Source organism: Micromesistius poutassou (assembly GCF_964030765.1).
Source record: "Micromesistius poutassou genome assembly, chromosome: 8".
Lineage (NCBI taxonomy): Eukaryota > Metazoa > Chordata > Actinopteri > Gadiformes > Gadidae > Micromesistius > Micromesistius poutassou.
The window spans coordinates 6913581-6938588 of NC_140278.1; the positions used below are offsets into that span (position 1 = coordinate 6913581).

A 25008-nucleotide genomic window follows, 5' to 3' on the forward strand; every position below is an offset into this window, starting at 1 on the left:
ACTTCTGCTTCTGACTCTATAGACGGTGAGGGGACATTCACAAGGGTCACCGGCCCTGATGCAAAGGTCCTGCTTGTCTGTGTAGACTAGTGTAGACTAACGGTTATACATATTTGTCTTATATGTGGTGATATGATTCTATCAGCAACCAATTCAAAACCATAGAATCAAGACAATGATTGCATCACATCCTATATGTCTATGTGAATCTGCAGCCAATACCCACAGCTGGCATCATTGTATAAGAGAATTCTAAGGAGTGACAGAAAATAACTTTAAAAAGTAAGAAAATTTCCCCCCCTCGTCACGAGAGAAGTGACAGAGCTGAGCTGGTGTTTCAAATGAAACATCCTTTCACTTCAATCACCTGCTGGTACTGTTGTACACAGCTTGTGTGGGGCAGATGCATTACAGGCTGTCCTTATCATTTATTATATTGCAAAGCCCAGGGAGTAGCTTAGTTCTGTTGTACTGGGGTCTCTCTGGGGCTGATACACCTGAGAATGAATCCACAGAACGTTCCAAAACCTCACCGGTAGAAATTCATTGTTTGCATGAACTTAAGGCAAGGCAAGGCAACTTTATTTATATAGCACTTTTCATACACAAGGCAGACTCAAAGTGCTTCACATATAAACATTGTCATATAATAAAAGAAAATAATAGATAAGTAAAAAAAAAAAAAAAAAAGCATTTTAGTGTGCAATGTATTTAAGATCAACAGTCTCTGATACCCACGTCAGGACTCCGACCCGACCTAAAGGAACTTGGTCCTTACCCACGTCGGCACTCCGACCCGACCTAAGGGAACTTTGACCTTACCTACGTCGGGATTCCGATCCGACCTAAAGGAACTTGGTCCTTTTTCTGGGACTCCAACCCAGATTCTAGGACTCTAACCCAGTCTCTCTGGTATCAGATCATGTATCTCTCTGGTAAAAATAGAAAATAAAGGAAAAGTTAGTAATAAAATAAAAAATAGATAGAAAATAGAGGCAAAGTTAAAAAAGCATTGTAGATTTAAGATTTAGCAGAAAGCTAAAGCAAACATAAAAGTCTTCAGTCTTGCTTTCAAAGCTGTCAGAGTTGGGGCAAGTCTTAAATCCTCAGGGAGTTTATTTCAGCAATTTGTTGCATAGTAACTAAATCCTGCTTCCCCATGTTTCGTGTTGACTCTGGGGATAATTTGCAGATTGGTCTCAGAATATCTTAGTGGCCTAGAAGGCTTATGTAGTGGAAGCATATCAGTTCAATATTTTGGTCCTAAACCATGTAGGGATTTATAGGTGAGCAACATGATTTTAAAATCAATTCTCTGACATACAGGGAGCCAATGTAACGATTTAAGAATTGGTGTAATATGTTCAAATTTGTTGGTCTTTGTTAGAACTCTAGCAGCAGCATTCTGAACAAGTTGCCTTAGAGTTTGGGAGACCTGTAAGGAGACCATTGCAGTAATCAAGCTGGCTAGTGATAAAGGCATGTACAAGTTTTTGTAAGTCTTTGGTAGACGTGAGCCCTCTTGCTATGGTTTTAAGGTGATAATATGCAGATTTTGTAACTGATTTGATGTGACTTTCGAAATGTAAATCTGAATCCATGATAACCCCTAGATTTCTGGCTTTGATTTAGGTTTTCAGTGACAGAGAGTGAAGGTGTTGGGTTACTTCAAGCCTTTCAGTTTTAGCACCAAATACAATTATCTCGGTTTTGTCCTCATTCAGTTGAAGGAAATTTTGGCACATCCAGTCTTTGACTTGCTCAATGCACTGGAACAACAGATCTATGGGCTGATAGTCATTTGTTGATAGCGATACATAGATGGTCAATATTGTTATTTTGCATGATTTTCCCTAGTGGGAGCATGTAGATATTGAATAGAGAGGGTCCTAAGATCGAACCTTGTGGGGCTCCACATGTCACGTTTGTTGATTCTGAAACAAAGTCGCCAATGGAAACAAAGTAGTTCCTATTTTGTAGGTAGGACCTAAACCAATTTAAGACTGTGCCTGAAAGTCCCACCCAGTTTTCTAATCTGTCCAAAAGTATTGTATGGTCTACAGTGTCGAATGCAGCACTGAGGTCTAGTAGCATTAGTATTGAGATTTTGCCAGTCTATGTTAAGACGGATGTCATTTACAACTTTAATAAGGGCGGTCTCGGTGCTGTGAAGGGGTCGAAATCCGGATTGGAAGGTGTCATAGCAACCAGTTGATGCCAGGAAGTCACTAAGTTGCTGGAGGACAACTTTCTCAATGATTTTACTTATGAAGGGTAGATTTGATATTGGTCTGTAGTTAGAGGCATCTAGGCTCCGCTTTTTTAAAAGGGGTTTAATAACTGCAGTTTTTAAGGCTTTTGGGAAATTGCCTGATTGGAGAGAGTTAACTATTTGCAATATGTCTATTGCTAGGCAGTCAAAAACATTCTTAAAGAGGTTGGTAGGTAAAGTATCAAGGCAACAGGTGGAGGCCTTTAGTTGTGTCACAGAGTTTTTGTTTACATGCTGAAAGATTGGATTCATGTAAACAGGTTTATTCGATCTGCTTTGCCAAAAGGATCGTCTCAGGACCGGATTTGCGAAGTCAATAGGCTAGCTGGGCTTGAGCCGGTCATAGGCGGCTATCTACCTGCATGTGTACTCAATCGTATCGTATTGCCGGGAGTTCACGTCCTGCGCATGCTCGAGAATTCCGGCCGGGGATTTCACCTGGAAGTTCTATCGCCGCCACCGCAGCAAAAAGCTCTATTTGTTCCCTCATATGCACTTGTATACAGTGAAAAATGCACAAAATGTACGCTACTGTTGCCTCACCATCTTTGTTTGTATGCCGCCAGATAGTTTGTTGTTTCTTTTACGTTGCCATGAACCGGAAGTGGCTCTAGTACCACTTGTTAAAAGGGCTACAGTGCCACCTAGCATAGCGGAGTCAGCCAGGTCTCCGACCATTATTCCAATCTGATCCGATGTATGTATACTCAGACAAGTGACAGCCCCCCCGTCGAGTGGCAACATCGTTATATGGCTTAATCCATGATAAGTCAATTTGCTCCGACTATGTAACCGCAGTCACAGTTTCCACAAGAGTTTTAGAGTCTATGACATTAAAGCATGTCATTGCCACGTTACTTTTGCCTGAACAGGGTGGTAGTCCAACATTTTTGTTTAAAGTGGAGACATTGATGGCGCGTCTGATGCCTTCAATTTTATCAGTATAAAATGCTGCAAACTCATTGCATTACTGCGTGGAATGAAGGTCAGGTGGAATTTGTGTTGGGGGCTTGGTCAGTCTATCAACAGTTGCAAATAGGGTTTTGGCATTATTAGTATTGGTTTTAATGATATTGGAGAAAAATGTTTCTCTAGCACTTTAAGTCTAAATTGTAGGCACGGAGGCTCTCTTTATAGATGTCATGGTGAATATAAAGTTTTGTTTTACCCCATATGCGTTCAACCTTCCTTGAACGCATATGATGGCCTTTTTAAAAAGTACATTAGAATGTTCATTGATATACCGTTTTTTGACAGTATTTGATTTTGTCTGTATGTCGGGAATAAAAGATATATTAAAGAAAACACAGAAGTGGTCCGACAGTGAAGGATCAGTCACCGAGAGATCTGAAACATTGAGACCCTTTGTGATAACCAGGTCTAGAGTGTGCCCCTTACAAGGAGTAGCCTCTTTCACATGTTGAGACATTTCAAATGTGTCCAAAATGGTAAAAAGTTTTTTGTCACCAGTTATAACTAGAAAGTCAAAGTCTCTGGAGATGCTAGACAATAATTCTGTAAAGTCATTGAACAAATTTGCGTATGTGGGTGGCCTGTAAATAATTAATAGGAGAACTCTGGGGGAACATTTCAGTACAGCACAAATGTATTTGAATGATGGAAAATCACCAAATAACATATGTTTCCCCTGAAATACATTTTAAAATATAGTAGCAACCCCTCCACCTCTTTTTCCAGATCTACATACATCAAAAAAGTTATAGTTGGGAGGAGCTGTCTCTATCAGAACGGTTGCACTGTTATTTTGTCATAGCCATGTTTCAGTTAAAAACATAAAATCCCGTTGAGAAGTGGTAATATTAACTAAAAAAGATTTGTTATTAAGAGACCTAACATTAAGTAGACCCCTCCTGATGGTGTTATTGATAGGCTTTAAGGTTGATTTTGGTTTGGAGGGAATAGGTATGAGATTTGTGAGGTTAGCAGTGCGTCTAAGTTTCCATTTGATTACTCTCTAGTGGTTACAGCAGGAATGCAAAAGTTGCCATGTTTTGACCTTGGGTTCAGCAGATTATGCGAAACTTCCTTCATACTCTACGGCTGAACCCTTTTTTGTCTCAGTAATAATCAGGACTACTATCAGTAGTCGGGCTGGTGCACCCTCTGCTTGGGTGTTATCAGCCTGTGGCAATGACGTGGCGATGGTATCATTGACACAGATGCAAGTTTGATGCCAACATTTTTCAGTTTCTTAAATTCATCTGGAAAATCATAAAGGGAGGAGACAGTGGAGCTGGAGTTGTTGTTGTGGCTATGGGAGAGATGAGGCTGGAGGTCATCGTCGATGGGAGAATGCTGGAGGTCATCGTCGATGTGGGAGTGCAGAGGAGGGGCATGGCCGTTCCTCACCAAGCCAGCATCTGCGATGGCGTTGGGCGGGCTGTTGTCTCTCTTCAAGGTCTGAGGTCTGTCTGCTATCTGTGTGTCAGATATTGCACAGTAGATGTGTGGGGGAGGCTGTAGTCTCGCTTCTTCTCAACCTGTGCTCTGACTGTGGCCTGTGTGTCAGACCGTGGCAGGGTAGATTTGTGGGAGAGCAAGAAGAGTGTCCCCTAACAGTTTTGAGCCTAACCTGTTTGGGTGTAGGCCATCTGCTCTGAAAAGGTATTTGCGCCCCCAGAACAAGTTTAAATTGTCAATACAGCCCCTTTTTCATTGCAGACTCTGGAAAGCCATGTATTGAGTGCAAGTAGATGACTGAATCTGTTTATTCCCCTGTCAACTGCTGGTATGGGTCCACTGATGAATGACATAATGTGTAATTTGTCCAGTATGTCCAATAGTTCAGGGAAATCCCTCTTCAGAAGTTCTGACTGTTCTCTTTGAATATCATTAAGTCCTGCATGCACAATAACCTGTAAGATTTTGGGGTTTTCCAATATAATTGTGGCTAGTTTCTGGTTGACATCACTAACCGTCACATCTGGGAAGTAGCATGTTTTGATCTTAGCGGTTATATCCTTTATGGTTGAGTCTCCTACAATCAGAGTGTCTGGTTCATCTGCTTTCTGTGGGATGGGTCCTTGTTGCCTTGAGGTGGCGGTGGCAGACGCATGCACAGCTCACCTCCGTGGCGACTGGTTCTTGTTCTGTCTCTGTCCGCACGGTCCGTCCGGACGCATCTCAGGGGTGCACGGGTGGCAGACGCATGCACAGCTGGCCTCTCTGGCGACAGGGTCATGGTCGGTCTCTGTCCGCACCGTCCGTCTGGACGCATCTCGGGGCTCAGGGGTGCATGGGTGGCAGGCGCGTCTGTGGACTCTTGAAGTGGCAGGAACCGGTTCTTCAGTGGCAGGGTTAACTTCAGCGATTGGCTAATCTGGCCGATACATGCTACTTTAGCTTTGGGAAGCTTAGCATTTGGCGTTGAGTGAATTTGTTGATTCACTTTGGTATGTTGTTTGGACTTAGCACTGACTCTGTGCCAGTGAGAGGCAGCTGGAACTGTCTCTCTCTTGTCCAGCTTCGGGAAGGATACAGTGTAGCTTGGATCATCTTGTTGTGTATTTGTCTGAGCTAGCTCAGCAAACTCATTGTGGAAATGAACCTCTCAGCTCACTCCAATTCGGGATGTGGTCAACTGGTTTGGAGAGTGAGACGAGGGCAATTCCAAAAAGAAAAAGGTTTATTCACTTCCCAAAAACAAACCAAACAATAAATAAACATAAAATAAATCAATGGTTCCAAAAATACAAGTTAACATTTGCAAAGAATAAAAGAAAAGCTGTTAGAAATTTTCTAGCTGAAATACAGCATAATTTAGCCTAACAGGAGGCAACATAGCAATCGAACTGTCCTGTCGCTGGAAGTGAGAAAGGTTTCACTTTCTCACATTTCCTCCTTCCTCTGAAGTCTCGGCACCAGGGTGGCGAGACAAAAAGAGCCTCTACCACCATTGCTGGTGGACAAACTCTGACAGTTCTTGAGGGCCGGACAGACTCCGACAGTTTGTGAGGGCCGGACAGACTCCGACAGTTTGTGAGGGGCGGACAGACTCCGACAGTTTGTGAGGGGCGGACAGACTCCGACAGTTCGTGAGGGCCGGACAGACTCCGACAGTTCGTGATAGGTGGACAGACTCCTCGTCTCTGGCGGCGGCCTCGTCTCTGGCTGCGGCCTCGTCTCTGGCGGTTCTTCCACCTTCTACTGTTGTAGGCATGCTCCTCCTCCCTCTGACCGACATAGCGCTCGTCTCAATCTCTGTCGCTGTCCTCCCTTGGCCCTCTCGTCGCTCCAGCCTCTCAGGTGGCGTCACATCCCACCACTGCCACCAAATGTGGAGATGAACCTCTGGGCTCACTCCACTTCGGGATGTGGTCAACTGGTTTGGAGAGTGAGACGAGGGTAATTCCAAAAAGAGAAGTTTTATTCACTTCCCAAAAACAAACCGAACAATAAATAAATATAAAATAAATCAATGGTTCCAAAAATACAAATTAACATTTGGAAAGAATAAAACAAAAGCTGTTAGCAATTTTCTAGCTGAAATACAGCATAATTTATAATAATTTATCTCGCCTAACAGGAGGGTGTAAGTAGTGGCCTCACGTCAAGCCACGTCTTCCTTACCCTCCCAAAACAAACAATGCAACACCCCTTGAATAGGCCACCTAATACCATGCCATACCATGTGTCAGGGGGGACCATTTCAAACATAGCAATCGAACCGTCCTGTCGCTGGAAGTGAGAAAGGTTTCACTTTCTCACACTCATCCATCGGCACTGTATCCTGGAGGAGTCCTTTGCATTTTTCTAATGCTGCTAGCCTTGTTTCAAATAAAGCCTGTCTGTTGCAGTTTGGTGCAGTCTGTGCATTTCCTGGTCTCCATGCCTGAGACATCCGAGTACAGAGGCATGTTGGCGATAGGAAAGTCCAAGGCTTTTGTTGCGGTCTGATCCGGTAGTCATAAAAAGTGCCAAAATGTATTGTTGAATCGAGCGATGGAGGTCAACGGAAACAAACTATATATTCTTAACTATTATGATCATGAAATAAAATAAAATAAAGTAGACCTGAACGAAGAATTATGTAGTTTTTGCCACTGCCTAGCGGAGCTTCAGGAAACATGACTTCTCTCACTGCTGCCTCTTATCAATCTTAAGAAACTTAAGAAAGAAACACAGGAGGGGACCGATGTTAACTAACTAACACACAATACTTTTCGTGGGTTCACAACAATGGAATCATTGTAATGAGCAAGGAACATGTGATCAGTAATTCAGGAACTCCTGACTAAACAGTAACTACCAGTCGCTTCATAACATTACCTTTGCGACAGAGCTTGATTTATCACCTAGGCAATGCTACCCGTTAACTTTGTACTGGACGCAATAAACCCCAGCTTGGGCTGTGGGACAAAAGTTAAACTTGGTTTAACGTCCAGCTAAAGGGGGAAGCATTTGACACAGTGGAGGCAGTTGGGGCAGCTGGAGGTCTGTAGTGCAGTTTGTGTTTTATGCTGTGCAATAAATACTTGTGGTTTAGCCTTGCTCTTAGAAGATGCTTTGGTTCTTCTCTGAGTGCATGGTTTTGTACCTTCCTTAACCATGCTTTCATATAACCTATAAAAAACCTAGCCTCCATGTCTAGTTTGTCAGGCAGTAATATAATACATAAACAATGAAGGAATTTGGCTTTTTCAAATTCAGGACCGTGATATTGATATTCGGACCACAAAAGGTTTTGAGGACACAGTTTAAGTGTGTCCTCAAAAATTAAAATTTTTTAACCATTAAAATTAAGCCTGGGAACCAGACGAATCCTGCAAGCTCATGTTACATTTGCTCTGCAGATAGGTCAGTCTCCCCTCCCACACAAAAATATTTTCTGCCTGGTATGAGATTGGTCAGTATCGCGTAGCGGGCAGAGAGCTCTTCATATGGGCCGGGAATCAGACCTTATCTGCAGAACAATGAAACATGAGCTTGCCAGATTTGTCTGATTCCAAGGCTAATGGAAATCTATACGGTTTCCATTGTGGCTTCAACTACTGGGTAAGAGGGCCAGCATGACATGACAGGTATATCGGGATACTTGACATAGTGGAGGTAGATATTGATTTCAGCATTAAGAAATAAACATAAATACAGGAAAACAAAACAGCAAATGGGCACACACACACATGTGCGCGCACACACACACACACACACACACACACGCACACAATTGAAGTGTCCAAGAGAGAATGGCCATCCACAGGCCTTCTTACAACACCTCTTTCCTTACTCCCTTGCTGCAGTTGTTTTGCCCTCTATTTCAGTCCCCTGCCAACTCCCAATTACCCAGACCCAACCCAACCCTACCGCGCTTCCTACAAAAAGCAGCCTAAAGGTCTTTGTAAAGGCAGACAGGCTAGGGGGGTGGCTAACTTACTGTCTTTCTCTGCCGCCTTCCAGTCAGTGGCGGCTGCTGGTCTTTCAAAACGGGGAAGCTCATTTTTGGCCTACATCATATAAATTGTCAATTTATGTAGGCTATATGTAAATTATCCTCTCTGTTCCTTTTCAAGGAATTGCTCTATCATACCAACTAGCTGTAATTTTCAGTGACTTGACCAGTGTCCTCTCAATGGCCAGCAGAACTAGGCTGCTTAAACTGCCTTGGCCCATTGTGTTACGGGTGTAGGACTTGAGCCACTTTAAACAGGAAAAGCTCCTTTATATACCTGCAGATGTAGCTCAAATTGTTGCCACTAATGACAACAGTTTGTAAAGCTGAGGCATTGCCCTGTCCAGCTCCATGTCTTTAAGGAACACCAATAAATCACACAGCTTTCCCCTGTCACCCTGCAAGTCCTGATCTGAATACAGGACTTGAAGTTCAGACCTCAGGCTCCCTGAATCAAACAGTACGTTTACATGCACAGCTTAATCAGATTAAAGCCATAGTTTGACTATGCTCCGCAATTGGACAACTGCAATTGTCTGAGTATACATGGTGGTGAGTAAATCGATTCATTGGCCGAAGCATGTCATTCCCCGGTACGATAGGTGGTGCTGTACCCATTTCAACTAGTGGTAATAGAGCCACCGGTTGACCTCTTTAAAATAAATATTATATTAAATATTTAAAAATATTTATTATTTATTTTGCATGTGTACACTAAAGTCACAAATGTGTAACAGTAAATTTGAAGTCATAAATATTTTTTCTACCATTGTAAACACAAAATAGGGGCTACGAGTTCACAAGTCCTTTGTTACAGGTGCACAAATCCTATCCTGTGCATCACAACTTCAAAGAGTCATGCACTTTTGCTACAATCATTGCAGCTCAGTTGGTGCAAACCATTCGCACATCCGTGTTTCATAATCTGAGAACATGGAACTAATGCACCAGAAGCTGCACATCTGTGAAATATTTCCTCCTTTTGCTACAATAATAGTTTCATATCTTTCGCACACCCTCCAATCATCACGCAGAAGCCCAGCGTCCAGGCCAGCCCACTCCTCCATTCACCCCCAGAGACGCTGAGCGTCCGTGGGAGGAACATAATCGCAGCATTATCCAATGACCGTCGACTTTCAACAAACTAAAAAAAGCTGTTCTATGCAGCCCCATTGAAGTGGATGGACGCTGAGCTTCAACAGGAAATTGCACTGTGATGCTACGGGAATGTATTAGAAGGAAATTGAGTTTGAACTCGTCTTCGAGATGGACGTGTCCTAACACATTTTTAGTCAATGAAATGTTAACACAGCAGTATATATTTGACCATTTAATTTTGAAATTTTAGGGGAAGCTGAGCTTCCCTTGCAGTCTTAAGAGAAATCACCACTGCTTCCAGTGTACTCAACTTCTCTTGTGTTCTTATTTTAGTTTGAGAAAGACCAAAGCAAATGACCCAGTATGAACCAACATAATTGTAAGAGTGCCAAGAGATGGAAAAAAACATTGATCGTCATTTCTGCAGTCCATCTGTGTCTGGCGTCTCCACTGAACAAGCGGCCCTCTGTGATGTGTTGGGCTGTCTGCTTGCATCATTCTATGCATGGGATCAGCGACATTCCAGTGTTTGCTGTCAAATGCAATGACTTACGCATCCCTCTAAACTCAACGCTATATTAACAAACTATATGTATTTATCATTATTATTCCAGCCATGACAATCTATTTTTAGTTCTAATTTCTTTCAGAGCTTTGTTTCAAGTTTTACCCTTATGGTATAATCTTTAGTAAATGATCATTAGCATATTACTATGAATATGATATTACTTAACATTACAAAGAGAAAGGGAACAGAAAGGCTTGCGTAAAGGAAAAGGCTGCATGCTTTTAGCTATATTGCTCAATGGGGTTGGTACAGGATGCATCTCCCTTCCTGCCTGCTGCACCAAATGGATCTAATAATTTTCATGGATCTTAAGCAATTACTGTTTCTATCCATCTGTGTCTTTACAGTATGTAAGTAAGCACAGAGTACAGCTCTCAGCAACAATATGGGAGTGGCAACCACTTTCCTATTGTTGCTGTATATAACTCATTCGCCATCATCAGATACCATACATTCTTTCACACCCTGGTTAAGAATAAGTTTCCATTTTTGAATCTCATTCTTTAAATTTGTGTGTTAAAAAACAAACATGGTAGCTTTCGCAATTCTATACCATGTTAAGGCAACATGTCTATATTTCATACACATGTTGTGTTGTGAGCACTCTCTAATATTAGATAAAAACATGATAAACATGTTGCCTAGTTTGCCTGGTATAGAGAATACTTTTTTTATATACAGGAAAAACTGAGAGCTTCATAGCAATAGAGCCAAACAGAGAGAGAAACAAGAGATTTCAGTAGAAACCACAGAAGGCGGAAATGACTGTCACAGTGCCAGATTGAGTTTCAGTAAACACAGGAGAACAGGAAGTGAAGACCCAACTGGATCCATCAGTTGTATCATTTTAAAAGCTATAATATAAATTGCCACTTTATTTTACACAAACTTGCATTTTAAATAGATATTTGGAAACTCTATTTAGCACTGAACTTTTCCCAGAAAAGCATATTTATCCATTTCTCTGAGAAACGTATACCTATCCTAGCTGTTTAAATATGATTGCATAAGCCAGTGCTATAACTGAGGAGCGGCTGTCATCTTGTTCTCCATAAATGAAACCTAAAATACTTTTTATTAGTAGGAAATGGGCTGGGTGGGGCTCGGCTTGGTGACTGAAAGGAAAATAACACTTATCTTTTAAGTTGTCCCGCCTACGCAACACCCCCTCTCTGATTCTGGGAAAATGAATTCCTTTTGCCTACCCCTATCAAATGTAATACAAAAGCCTTTTGAAAAGGAAATCCAGTCAATTTATCTCTCAAGCCAAGTTACAGAATGTAGAAACCGAAAGTTATGGACAGGATTCCTTTATTACAGTCAGAAGAGAACAGTATGACAGAGTGGGAATATAGAAACTTAATCACACCTCTTTATCACAGACCTGTTTTATAAGTATTTGTAATTTAAAACATTTTCCTCATTGGTACTTCCCTTAGTTTATGGGAAATATAAAGTTCTGTCTGTTGCAAGACATATACATAAATGCTATTACATAATTGTAATCTCAGATACTGATGACTTTGAACTGAGCAAATAATCGGAGCCTGCTGTAGAATAAGGAAATCAGTTTCCTGCAATATGCAGCTGACATGGTTTGTTGAGCAGAGTGAAATCAAAGACTGCTGACAAAACATAAACACGCAAGGCTAAAAAAATAGATATTTTTAAAACATTTTAGAAAAAGAAAAAAAAGGAATAATAGCCATCGGTTCCACTACAAGCTGAACATTTAAAATGTGAATGGAATCTCTCGATGAAATACCGTGGACGTAGATAGGTGGCAAGGTCTGGGAGGCATAACAAAGAACAAGAAAGCCTAAGAACAGTTGAGCGGGCATCACAGCACTCAAGTAAACCGAGATAATAAAATTGGATTAATGGCCCATAAGGACGAATATGTAGACCATCGAGAGAATGAAGCCGGTGAGGCCGATGCCCAGAGACACGTGGTTCAGCAGTCGGGACGTTCGGCTGTTCTTCTCCGCGCTGATCTGGTCACCGGCCATGTTGGCATCGCGGGTCTAAAGGAGGGGGAGGGGGGGAGGGGAGGGGAAGGTGTGTGGGTGGCCGGTGAGGGGCGCAAGGAATGAGGAGAAGAGCGAGACAAAGTGTGAGATTAGAGCCCAAGAAATAAGAAACCAGTTCACCACAGCCAACCTGTTCGTCAACGTGTCACAAGTTCAACAAATTACAAGTTTGTCAAGAACGGTTAGAAATGTGTCATCGACACTTGTTTCAAATATTTCAACTCGAGCGACGTGTCGCGTCGTGTCTCGCTACTAATTCCTCATGAACGTGCTCGCCCGTGCCAGGGCGTTCACGCTGCGGCATTCATCAAGTCACGCCGCAGGTTTTTCTGAGCCGTGCAACAGTCAGGCTGTTGTTCTTCTGTAAGGATAAAATACAGCCACACTGCTGACATGACTGCTCAACAGGTAGCTCTCATGTGCTAGCTCTCATGCGCCTAATTGGCGACTACTGTTGTTATCACGTGACACAGTGCGCAGATCGGATCAAATTTATTTCTCCCCTCCGATATCCGATCCAGCGTTCTGGGCCAATATTGGACCGATGCCGTGGATCGGATCAAAACATCCCTAATTAGGACATAAATAGTATTGGGGTATGGGTATTGGAACGCAGGGAGAGTTACCTGGCAGCACAGATATCCCAGCAGTCATTTCACCATTCAAGCAAGGCGGTTGGCAGTTTTACCGGGATTTATGGCGAATCGGAAATGTGCATCAGCGGTTTCGGTCCCACGAATAGAGGGATTAGAGCAACGTTAGTGAAGAACGAAGAAGAAGAAGAAAAGTTGATTGGAGAAATCAAGGGTGGATCATTGAGCTCGTGATTGAAAGATGGAGCTTAATTAGACTTGAGCTTAATTAGACTTGAGCGGTATTACGGTTGAAAGTTCATTTAAAAATGATGAAGGTATGCGTCCATCCCGCCATAACAGACACTCCTCTTTCTATTAAACATATTTCTCACATAAATAATAAAAAATAAATACCGCTATTGGGATGTTATCGGAATATGTTGCATATTCGCAAGGCGGCTGATAGTGAAATAATTTTAACGCTACAGTTTTGTCTGCGTTTATTTCCTACGCGACAACAACTTTAGCCGCAGCTTTTTTCGGCAAGTTTTGCAGATTTCGTATCTGTCGTCTTGAAGATTCTTTGTGTATCCAAAGTAAAAAAGTACCCTGCTTTAAAAATAGCCAAACTTAATCACAATTAAAACTTCACAATTAACCTGAATATGTCTCATGATTCAAAATGTCCCCAATAGTCCACATTGAAATGCGGTTCTAGAAGGGTATCCCACTAGCCAAACCTAAATGCAAATCAAACTTTAATTTAATTTCTACAATATAAATCGTATGAGTGTTATTTCTCAATGTAAATTTTTTTTTTAATTGTTGTTAACAGCAGTTACCTACAGTGGACATAGGTAATATAAACAGTGAAAAGTATCAAACTCAAAGATATTTTACCCCATCCCCAAACCTTGTGTGTTGAAGAAATATCATCTTGCTCCACTAATGTACAGATCATGTATCTTTAATTAGTACCTCAAAGGCTCCTAAGAGATGAACAGCAATGCAGGAGAAATGTCATCATACAGTAATATCAAACCACATTATGAATTGTATGTATCATGTTGCCATACAATGCTATCTATTAGAAATGAAGGTGGACATTTGGTTTGTTACATTGCCTTTTTGTGTTTTATTGGAGGACAAAGAGGAAAGTTTAAACATAAATAAAATAGATAACGGGCCAATTGTCTTATATAAACTGCTATTCAATACCATCCCCCATTTGGAATTGGCCTGTGAACCGATATCAGTCTCCCTGAGCCCTCAGCCTGACGCCTGATCACAATCGTGGTCCCTTAACCCCCTGACAATAGTAGTATCAATCAATTTTTTAAAGGAAATCCTGTCAGCCAGACAGGTAACAGTAATTTGACCTCGAACTCCAAAATGTTCCGATAAACCACACAAAACCACATCTACGTAGTTGTGGACTGCGGTGTACGAGAGATACGTAGAACGCCGTGTTCCGCCTTTCATATACGTTCATACACAACAAGGGTACATAGAAAGTACCACAACGTTATAGTGGGTCGCTCGTAACCATGGAGTTAACATCCCATCTTCCCAGAACTCTCAACTGACGTTGAGTTAAAACGCAGCATCTCAAGTGCTGTTATGTGTGTTTGCTACAGCCGTCATACAAATGCTTTGGTATTGTAGAGATTGGAAACAGCTGTGGGCCTGCTGCCATACATGGTGTTGTTGTGCTAAGAAACCAAGCCAGGGCCCAGTTCCCCTCCAGCACTAGAGACCTCACTAACATGGCTGCCCAATCAGGATGACTCTTTTCTAACCAAATCCATCTTGTGCCCTAAAAGAAACTGCACAGTTCCCTTTCACCACACAGAACAGGAAAATGCTTTGCTTTATGCCGTGTAAAGAGGCGTAGGATGCAAATAGGGAAAGGATAGTATGTTAAAGGATCTCATGAACATATACAATATGTTATCTATAAAATATATATGCAGGTCTCTCTTGAGGTGAGGGGCTGCTCATTCTCAGTGAGACTAACCTGTAACAAGGTCATATTATATAACATTATATTTTACTTCTATAGTCCTGTAAACCTTTTGAGAACATTCTAAGTACTCTTATTATTAGATACACACACAAACCCCACACTAGCACTGAATATGCTTTCAGTAAATCTTTTGTCTAGTCTTTAAATATGATATACATGCACTATTAGTACACTTTTACACTATTAACAGTATATTTGAAGGAACATATAAGGTCACTGATCATTTTTTTCAATCTTTAATAAGACATTTTAAGCTATTATCAACACCTGTTCACCTATTATTTATATCTACTGTATATTGATATATTATACATTCAATCAAGTAATTGATCATTATCAATTACAGCAATTGAATTGTATCATTAGAGTATACTATATAGCCCATTTAAGTATATTTACACACTGATTATAATGAACACTTAATATAATTTCAGTGTGCTCAAAATATATAGTTACATTAAATTATTAGCAAGGAATTATTATTAGGAATGTGCGGGAGGGCTGTAACTGTAGATTATTGTACATTTACTGTACTTTAATACCAATGTAAAAACTATTAATATACACAAAAAAAATGAATTCAATATTCTTTACGCTATTATTCTTTATTGTTTTTTCAAAACTATTGCTGTAGCCTTCGAGATATGCGCTAGCGGTGCAAATTTTCTAGCTGCTACGTAAACAGCACTCGACCGGAAATGGAAAACCGGCGGGCCACTGAATCATGGGAAGTAGAACGGTCGCGGAATAAGGTGGATAGTGTTGTGTAATAATAAGTTCCTCGTTCAGAACTGTCATTTAGGAAGTTCAAAATGGGTCTACTGCATTTGTTCTTGTTTTCTCACAGCTGTTTCACCACTTGTACTGCCCCGCGGGAACCACAGTCACAACTTTGCTCTTGCTGGGTATATATAGATGGGGTCATCGCCCCTGATGCCAACGTCCAGCTTGTCTGTGAGCAAGTATAGACAAACGGTTCTACCTAGTGTCTCATAACACCATAGAATCAAGATATTGATTCTATCACATCCTTCATGTGTACGTGAATCCGGAGCCAATACCCCATGGGCTGGCATCCCATTGTGAGAGAATACTATGGTAAGTAATGGCGTTAAAGAACGGCTAAAGAGGAAAAGCTAAGGAGTGGTGGAGTCTACGTTTGTGGGAAACGTCCATGGCTAAGAATCTAACACATCTAATGAAAGTAATTGGAGAGAGAGGGGAGGATTATATGGAATCATTTTGAGTATTTCTGGACTCACCCACACAGGCACACACGCACACACACACACACACCCTCCCCTGTGTCCCCTTGTTACTGGCGAGGTCAGAAAGGAGTAGCCGCAGTCGCCATACATTCCCCTATACTATCTGTGTACTGTGTGGACATGCTTAAAGACCTACATGGCTGTGCTATATATACTACCACTGACAGGAATACGCCACACACAGATGCAACCATACACACACATACATACAAACACACACACACACACACACACACACACACACACACACACACGTGACAGAGGTCAGACCTCAGCCACTTCAAACACCTGCCAGGTACTGCTAAACAGAGCTCCTGTTGGTTAAATGTATTACATGCTGTCCTCCGAGGCTGATACACCTGAGAATTAATCCACAGAACGTTCCAAGACCTAGATATAGAAGTTCACCGTTTGCATGAATTTAAGGAAACCACAGGAGTGGACCAGTGTTAACTAACTAGCACACGGTACTTTTTCGTGTTTGCACAACGCAAGGATTTCTTAATCACTCGTAATCAATTTGCGACAGATCACGATTGATCACGAGGCAAAGCCTCCCGTTCACTTTGTATTGGATGCAGTAAACCCAGCTTGGGCTGTGGGACAAATGTTGAATGATGGCAACCTAGCCTTAATGTCTAATGTGTCAGGAAGTAATATAATCTAGTAAAATGGAATATCCCGTGTGTCCAATATAGAATGGCCGTCCACTGGTCTTCTTACAACACCTCTTTCCTTACTCCCTTAAGCAGACTAGGGAGGTGGCTAACTTACTGTCTCTCTCTACCACCTTCCAGTGTACTCAACTGTGTCCTTATTTTAGTTAGAGAAAGACCAAAGCAAATGACCCAGTATGACCCAAAGTAACACACAAATAGTGTGGAGAGATGGAAAGAAACATTGAAGAAGTAATTTCTGTAGTCCCATCTGTATCTGGTGAGAAATTAAGAAAAAACTTGTTTTATCATTATCATTCCAGCCATAAAAACATTTTAGCTGCAGATTTATTTTAGCGCTTAAGTTGTAGCCATATAATATAATGTTTACTAAATGATCATTAGCATATCACTATGAACATGACATTTCTTAACATTACAAAGAGAAAGGGAACAGAAAGGCCCACGTAAAGGAAAAGGCTGCATGCTTTTAGCTATATTGCTCAATGGGGTTTGTACAGGATGCATCTCCCTTCCTGCCTGCTGCACCAAATGGATCTAATAATGTTCATGGATCTAAAGCAATTACTGTTTCTATCCATCTGTGTCTTTACAGTATGTAAGTTAGCACAGAGTACAGCTCTCAGCAACAATATGGGAGTGGCAACCTCTAACTTAGTAGCCATCTTCAGACTCCATACACACACAGTTTCAGTCAGTTTCATCTTCCATTTTTACAAATTAATTCTTTAAATTAGTGCCTTTGAAAAATTAACATGATAGCTTTAGCAATTCTATACAATGTTACGGTCACATACACACTGGAAAGGCTCTGACATAAAACAAATAACAATAATTCCACAGCAGAACAGAAGCAATTTTTTTTATCAAGATAGTATACGCCTTTTATTTATTTCAAGAAAACATTCAACCTAATTCACCCCAACAGAAGGCAATTGTGTTAGAGGAAACAACTTCAAGTGCCCTGCTTGAAAAAAGCAAAAAGGAGAGGAGGGAGTGAGCGAGCGGGAGCGAGGGATTATGGTAGGAAGCAACCACTTTTTTACCACAGAAGAAATGGGAATGTATCAACAACGACTCAAATGACTTCCAGTAAGCACAGGAAAAACAGAGCCACTGAGAGTATAATGGACCCATCTGTGTACTGGACCCATCAGCATTTGTTATTATACACAGCCTTATTATACACAGACTTACATTTGAAAATATTTTACAACTCTTTTTAAGCACTGAAATTTGTTCACCGACTTAGTGTCAACCCCCTGTGTTTTGAAAAGCATAATTATCCATCTACTATCTGTTTAAAATGTGATAGCATGAAGCATTGTTATCTACATTACACTTTCGTTTGTGGGAAGTGGGCAGGGTGAGCATGGTGAGTGCAAGGAAAAGAACTCCTGTCTCTTATGTTGTCCAAACAAGCTCTCTCTCTCTCTCTGATTCTGTGGAAACGAAACCTTCTGCTTACCCCTATCCCTTTCCCACGTAATGCAAAATACTTTTGACAAACTTCCAAGAAATTTCTCTCTCAAGCCAAGTTACCGAAAACTGCAGATTCCTAAAGATTCCTTTATGAACAGTCAAAAGATAACAGCATGACAGAGTGTGAATATGAAGCTTAATCCCTCTCCTTATCACAGACCTGTTTTGAACAGGGTATTTCTGGCTCGAGCCATGTGGTAAAAGTAGCCGTGAAAAATCTGTTATGTAAATAGTGTCCAACTGTGTGAAGTCAAAGAAGCGATGCGGATCTCAGCAGGCCGCTATGTTAATCCCAATCGTAAGCAAACAAACTGAACAGTACATCAGTGTGTTCTGTAGCAAAGTCATCAAGAATATGAAACACTAAATATTAAATTAAATATAAAGAAAATACAGATTTGAAAGTAGTTTGATTTAGAGCATTTGACCTTTATTTTAAAAGGAAAATGTTTTCTTGATCAGTGAAGACATTGTTGTATCAACGCTAGAACCTCTTTGAGTGTTGCCTGAACTATAAAGTCCTGTCTGTTGGAAAACATACATAAATAAATAAATCATCAAGGTATATTATACTTACTAGTTGATTGTAACCTCATATACTGATGGTTTCCGTAATGGACTTTGAGTTGTACAAATAAACAGAGGCTGCTCAGGAAGTACGCTGCACTCTGCAACCTTTTAAGCTATTATCAACACCTTGTGTTTTCTGCAAATTATTCTGTAATCAAAATTAATATACTATACATTAAATGTTTGTAAACTGTTTGTAAACGTATAATGTTTGTAACATTATACTTGGTAGAAAAATGTCAAGTACCTTGTATGATCACTTGTCTTATACTTTAATACAAATATCCATTATAATTAAAGGTGTGTATGTAGGATTTAGTGGCCTCAAGCGATGAGGTTGTAGATGCAACCTTACATTCTATACATTGCACCGTGAACACTTAATGCAAATATTCAAATAGTATACCATGTGTGGTTTACCAGAGTGTGAATACATTCGTTTAGTTACCCGATGATGACTCTGCATGTAAACGTCCTGTATTTGACTGCTGTTCTATTGCCCTTTATGCAATGTAAACAGACATTAAAGTATTAGAAAATAAAGGCTTGCATGTTATACATGCAGGGTAGGAGAAAATATAAGAAAAAGGAGAAAAATGTATTAAAGATAGGAGCTTTTTTTGTTTTGTGCAGTTGGTATCACTACCGGATCTTTCTGTTCTGTTTTGAACGAGGAGGACTTGTGCCCTGGGTTAGGGAGTCGGTAATGGTAACATGGACAAATTAAAACTGTTGGATAACACTTGAGAATCGACAAACTGATTATTCAACATACGGCCATTTGGTCTCAAGGCACTATGGATGCACACAAATCAGCAACACCATCCACTGGCATCACAATACCAACACAATGAGATTGCGCAGGGTGTGTCTTTGCTGCTCCATGTCTTGTTTGCTAGCAGGAAGCTCGGTGCTCAGCTACCAGTTACTGAGTATCATGGGCGCTGCATTATTTGTATCATTCTTCTTTTGCAGCCCAGCATCGGGTCGTCCGTATACACAAACATGGCTGTATACGTGCTTGTTAAAAAGGGTAAATGTATGTCTGTAACCCATAAACAGACATTGAGTAATCTATGAAGCAAAATCACAAACGCAAGCAACTCTTTGCCATAGGCCATTTCAGATAACCTATATAGTAAAAAGCAACAATGCAATATGTATTCTGTTCTGAGATTGAATACTCTTCAACACTGTCTTACTTTGGATTTAAGTCACATTATAGTAAGGAATTCAATTTCATGGTAATTTTGAGCAGGAAAGTTAAATGCAAGATGGTGCCTTTTTTGGCCCCCCATCAAATGTGTTTTTCTTGTTTTGACTACATTTAAGAATGGTCATTTGATGATGTCACATGTTGGCAAAAGCCAAACTTTACCCAACAGTTTTGAGAAATATATATATATTTCATATAACATAACCATCGAAACACTGATAGTCGCACCCTGGTTTTGGAAAATTATCAAAACCAGTTGGGAAAATATAACAGCGGCCAACCCTAGCTGAGCCCCCTGATAGACTTTCCCTCCTCCCCGCTCATCTCCTCCCCTCATTCCAGGAATCCACTTCTGCTTTCCTGTGCGTGACTGCAGGACACACACACATTATCTGTTGTTTATCGGATAGGCTGGGAACCAGGATTGAAATGATTTGGGCTTAAGCCTCCCTCATACTTGATTAAACCTTTGTGCTTTTGTGGCGCAGAAAGTGTGTGTGTACATGGACAGACCATACAAAGGGGATGTTTTATACTTAAAGTAATTGACAACCGGATCTAAAATCTTTAAATAAGCTTAACAAATCAGAGGGATGTATCCACTACAGACATTCCTAATTTCTTAGAAAGTGTATTATTACCAGCTTATGAGTCAGCTAACAAGCTCAGTCTTGGAAAGACAGGATTGTAGGGGTGTGTTCTGAATACTTTTTTGTAGTTTGTATTTCCTCAACGTCTGAAAAGCAAAATGCAGGCAGTAATGTGAGTGGCCTGACTTAGCCACATGAAGCTACTGTTATTGGTCACTTGCTTGGCTACGTAACCCGAGGGAAAATAAACTACAAAGAAAGTGGTATCTGTGGCTGTCACGGGCCAGTATTATGCACATCCAACCATTTCATTCAGCCCGAATGAGATGATTGGATATCTGTCTCTCTACCAACCTACCTTGCTACCTGCAGTCTTCCACAAGGCCATGCATACCTATTGCTGAAGCTGACGGGCTAGTCATGTGTTTTGGAGGCCTTGGAGGGGGGCCAGAAGGCAGAGTTCGACTAAAACTATCCTCCAAATTGTCTTACCTAGCTTGAAGGAATAACACAGGCTAAAACACTTTTTTTCACATTTTTTTAAATTATGTCTAACATTGATTCACTAATTCTGCCAGGGAAGCATTCCAGAACACACAATGGCTGTTTATCTGTGCCGATTTCGATCGTGTCCCCCTCGCCTTCACGGAAAACTCCCAAGTCCCAACAAGGAAAACAAAGAAACCTTTCACAGAGTTGTAGTCAAGTTTTTGGTGAATATTTAGGAGCGCAGCTATCACTGAGGCTAACACGTTTAGGCTCAAAGAAAAGAATCGCTGCCCGACTGGTGTGGGACCGCATGTGGAAAACCCAGATGCATCAGCCACCCCCAGGCTCCCCGCTGCCCCAGTGGGTTCTGGCAGCCAGGAGAGAGCAAACCGGCAGGCTAACCGGTTAACAGGTTATTAGGTTAACAGGTTAAAAGGGTTAACAGGCTGAGGCCAGAAGAGGCCATACCTCTGCAGCTGTCCGGAGATCACAGTCACGCCCCAAGACCGCAAAACAGAATACTGGGTTAACGAGGAGGACGTGGGCGTCCTCTTACTAACTGACTGATATCTCTCCATCTAGTGACGTAGTAGCGTCACTGGGCCATCCCCCAAAGACTTATCTTAGCAATGTCAAAGTGTTTTATCCTGCACTATTCCTTTAGAAACATAATAAGATGCAAATAACAGATTTCTGTTCAAATATTTAGTTAAACTTTGGACCAGGAGTGGACAGAATCGAAATTGCCTCATACAAAGGCAGGCACCGTCACCTCAAAACAGGTCAAATATGCAGCAAATGTAACAAATTGTTAACCAACTAATACTAAATGATTTTAAAGAAGAACATAGACTGCTGGTCGTGGATAGAGCTAACCTTGCCTAAACTAAATCTGTGTAAAACTGTACTGTCTAACTTACTCTGGGGAACACTCTCACCCACTCTGTAAGGGAACATTTAACATGCAAAAGTTGGCTGGCAAACAAAGGTTGATGAGCACTACATGCGACGAACCAAGACCATTCACTTACTGAAATGGAATATATGAGGGCGGCTACTCCCAGGGGCAGGCAGCAGCAGAGCATGGTGAAGATGGAGTAGCCCAGGTAGTCGTTAACCGGCTGTGCCAGTGGAGCCCGGTGCACAAAGACAGTGGGCTGGACCATCACAGACCCTGGCTGGGCTGGGTACTGCTGCCCAGGGCTCGTGGGGTAGGGCTGCTGTCCGTACACATTCTGAGGGGGTGGTCCATAACCCTGAGGGGCAGCTGAGTAGCCCTGTGGGTACTGGGAAAAAGATGGTTGGATGGTGGATGGGATAAGAAAGAGTTAAAAATACAAGTTGGTCCCAAACTCCAACGTAGACAGAATATAATGTAATAATATAATATATATAAAGACATTATTTTGTAACACATTTCGTAGGATAGTCCTAAGTATTATAAAAGCCTCTTGTTGAGTTATGTTAAGTGATGAAGGCCTAGTTATTCAAATTCAAAGCATGCAAATAACACATAACTTATCATTAATGGTTATTTATTTGTGTAACGATTGTCGGTTAACAGATAAGTTAACAGATACAAAGTATGTGTTGGCATACCTGGGCTGGATATCCAGGTCCAGGCTGAGGGTAGCCTGCGTTGGCGTACTGGGGGTGGTCTTGGTAGGGTGGAGGGGCCGACATGCCCTGAGCGCTTTTCTCCCCAGCATTCCAGCCTGGTGGAGGGGCGCTCGCTGCCTTGTTGGGGTCCATCGGTTTTAAAAGTTGATGGATTGTTCCACACGAAAAATGGGCTAATGGACTCGAATTGAACGGTGTCTAACCAAGGTTGTATATGATATGGCAACCTCCTCGCTTCACCTCACCTCTCGACTTTCGAAAGAATTTTTAAGTGGGGAAATTTACTGGAAATGATGTAGTGTGTAGCGGATGCGAAGGGCGGGGCGACGATAAGGGAGGGGCTGATCGCATAGAATGCGTGGGGGTGGGGGTTGACTGGGCTGACCCCACCAGCCGAACTATCCGGTAGGGGGTGGGGAGAGGGGCCGTGACCGTGATGACAGATTGCTGACGTCCAACATGGACGTGACCAGTGAACCGTTATTACCGTAATACAGCCCTCAAACAGCCGGACGGTCATGCGCAAACTGTGTGTGAACCGCTAAGCAAGCGTGAGCGTTTTTTTAATCCACGTGGCCTCTTAAGAAAACGGTCGCCTTTATTCTGTGAAATATGATGACATGTCCCCACCTTTCGTCCATAACGAGTATTACTATTATTAGTGATTATGCTTCCATTCAGGAAGCAGGAAAGACCAAGATCCCTTGAAGCAATCCAGGAAGACCATGACCACTTATGATATAATTAATATACGATATAATTAATCCTACATGGTATTGTCAAAACAAGCATTTTCAGATTATGAATTCGCAGCTTCGCAAGTGACGGATTACCCTAACCCACACCAGCACCTCTCCTCTAACGTCCAGACCTCCTCTCCTCTAACTTCTATGGTGGAAAATATTGGAGGCTTCTCAGCAAAATTGTTGGAATATTGGTAGAGAGAAACGTCAGCAGGGGGGATGGGGGGTTCATTTTAAGTATAAAGCATACAAGCATATAAGATTTTGTTCCAAATGTTAAACACTTGATATTACCTGGCTCTCCTTGGTCAACAAGTGCCTGCAGTCTGAGGGACATTTACATGTGTCCCTCATTCACGCATTACAAAAGATGAACCCCCGATCGCCTCATTTACGTAGGCCTATAAGTGGCCCCTCAAAGACGGCTTTTTCACGTCACGGTGAGAGGAGACGCCCTCCTGCGGTTCCCCTCCTTATGTTCTCGTGATGCGTATTATGGCAATGTGAACTGGCTGACTTCACTCAATTAATCAATAGGCCTAAAGTCAGACACTACCAGCTTTATGATTATGACTGTATATGCCACAGACAAATAAAGTGGCATTATTAACTAGCATGTTTTACTGTTTAAATTAATATTGGTTTTACAGGGCTCATCTCTTCAACACATGTGGTAGGCCTAAGTCATGGTGATTTAAGATCAGGTTAATAAACAAGGCGATGAAGGGACTTTAATCAAAGATCGCACTTCATATAACATGTGTAATCTGTAACTTCATGTAGGCCTAACTACAATGTTTAATATGTAACCCTTTTATTTATTTATTTTAATTACTGTATTAGGCCTACTGTATATATATATATATATATATATATATATATATATATATATATATATATTGAATGTATTGTGGACAGCGGGGGCGGGAAGATAAATGTTAACGGGGAACGGGAAGGCCCAGGCCCAGGGGCCCAAGGGGGCCCTGAAGCCCAAGCCTCCGCACTACCATTTCAATATTGTCTCTACAACATTATACCTACGGATACCTTAATGGGGCTCAGAAGCCATGTACCATTGGTTATATTATGTAATATGTCTCAATAGGGCCCCTCAATCATACGCCACAGTCTGTGTAATTCATCCAAAAGGGCCCCCTCAATCAAATAGAAGGTATATTATAGGTCATACAGGGCCCCTGAACCACAGGTTATGTGTGTTATTCATCCTTATATCGGTAAAGGGCCCCTAAATCAGTAAGCGTAGGGTAAGATATGTCATATAGGGCCCTGAAACACAGGTTATGTTAGTCATTCTTGGTATCTGAAAGGGGCATCTCAATCAAATAACATGGGGTTTGATATGTCATGTGTGTTA

General features: G+C 41.5%; 1 protein-coding gene across 3 annotated transcripts in view; it reads right to left on the reverse strand.

The window, feature by feature from the left end:
* The window catches only part of LOC311352058 (uncharacterized protein), a 28275-nt gene extending 5095 nt beyond the window's left edge, over positions 1–23180 (reverse strand). Inside the window, exons 1-3 of one of the 3 annotated variants that reach the window (XM_084472247.1) lie at positions 22870–23172; positions 22302–22556; positions 11642–12371 (exon numbers count right to left, since the gene is read on the reverse strand). In XM_084472247.1, the coding sequence (XP_084328373.1) occupies positions 12225–12371; positions 22302–22556; positions 22870–23022 (555 nt within the window). In that variant the 5' untranslated portion in view covers positions 23023–23172 and the 3' untranslated portion in view covers positions 11642–12224. Of the gene's footprint in view, positions 1–11641; positions 12372–22301; positions 22557–22869 lie in introns of those variants that run through there. The other 2 variants (XM_084472248.1, XM_084472249.1) reach the window with 2 other exon arrangements.
* Between the last annotated feature and the right edge of the window lie 1828 nt (positions 23181–25008).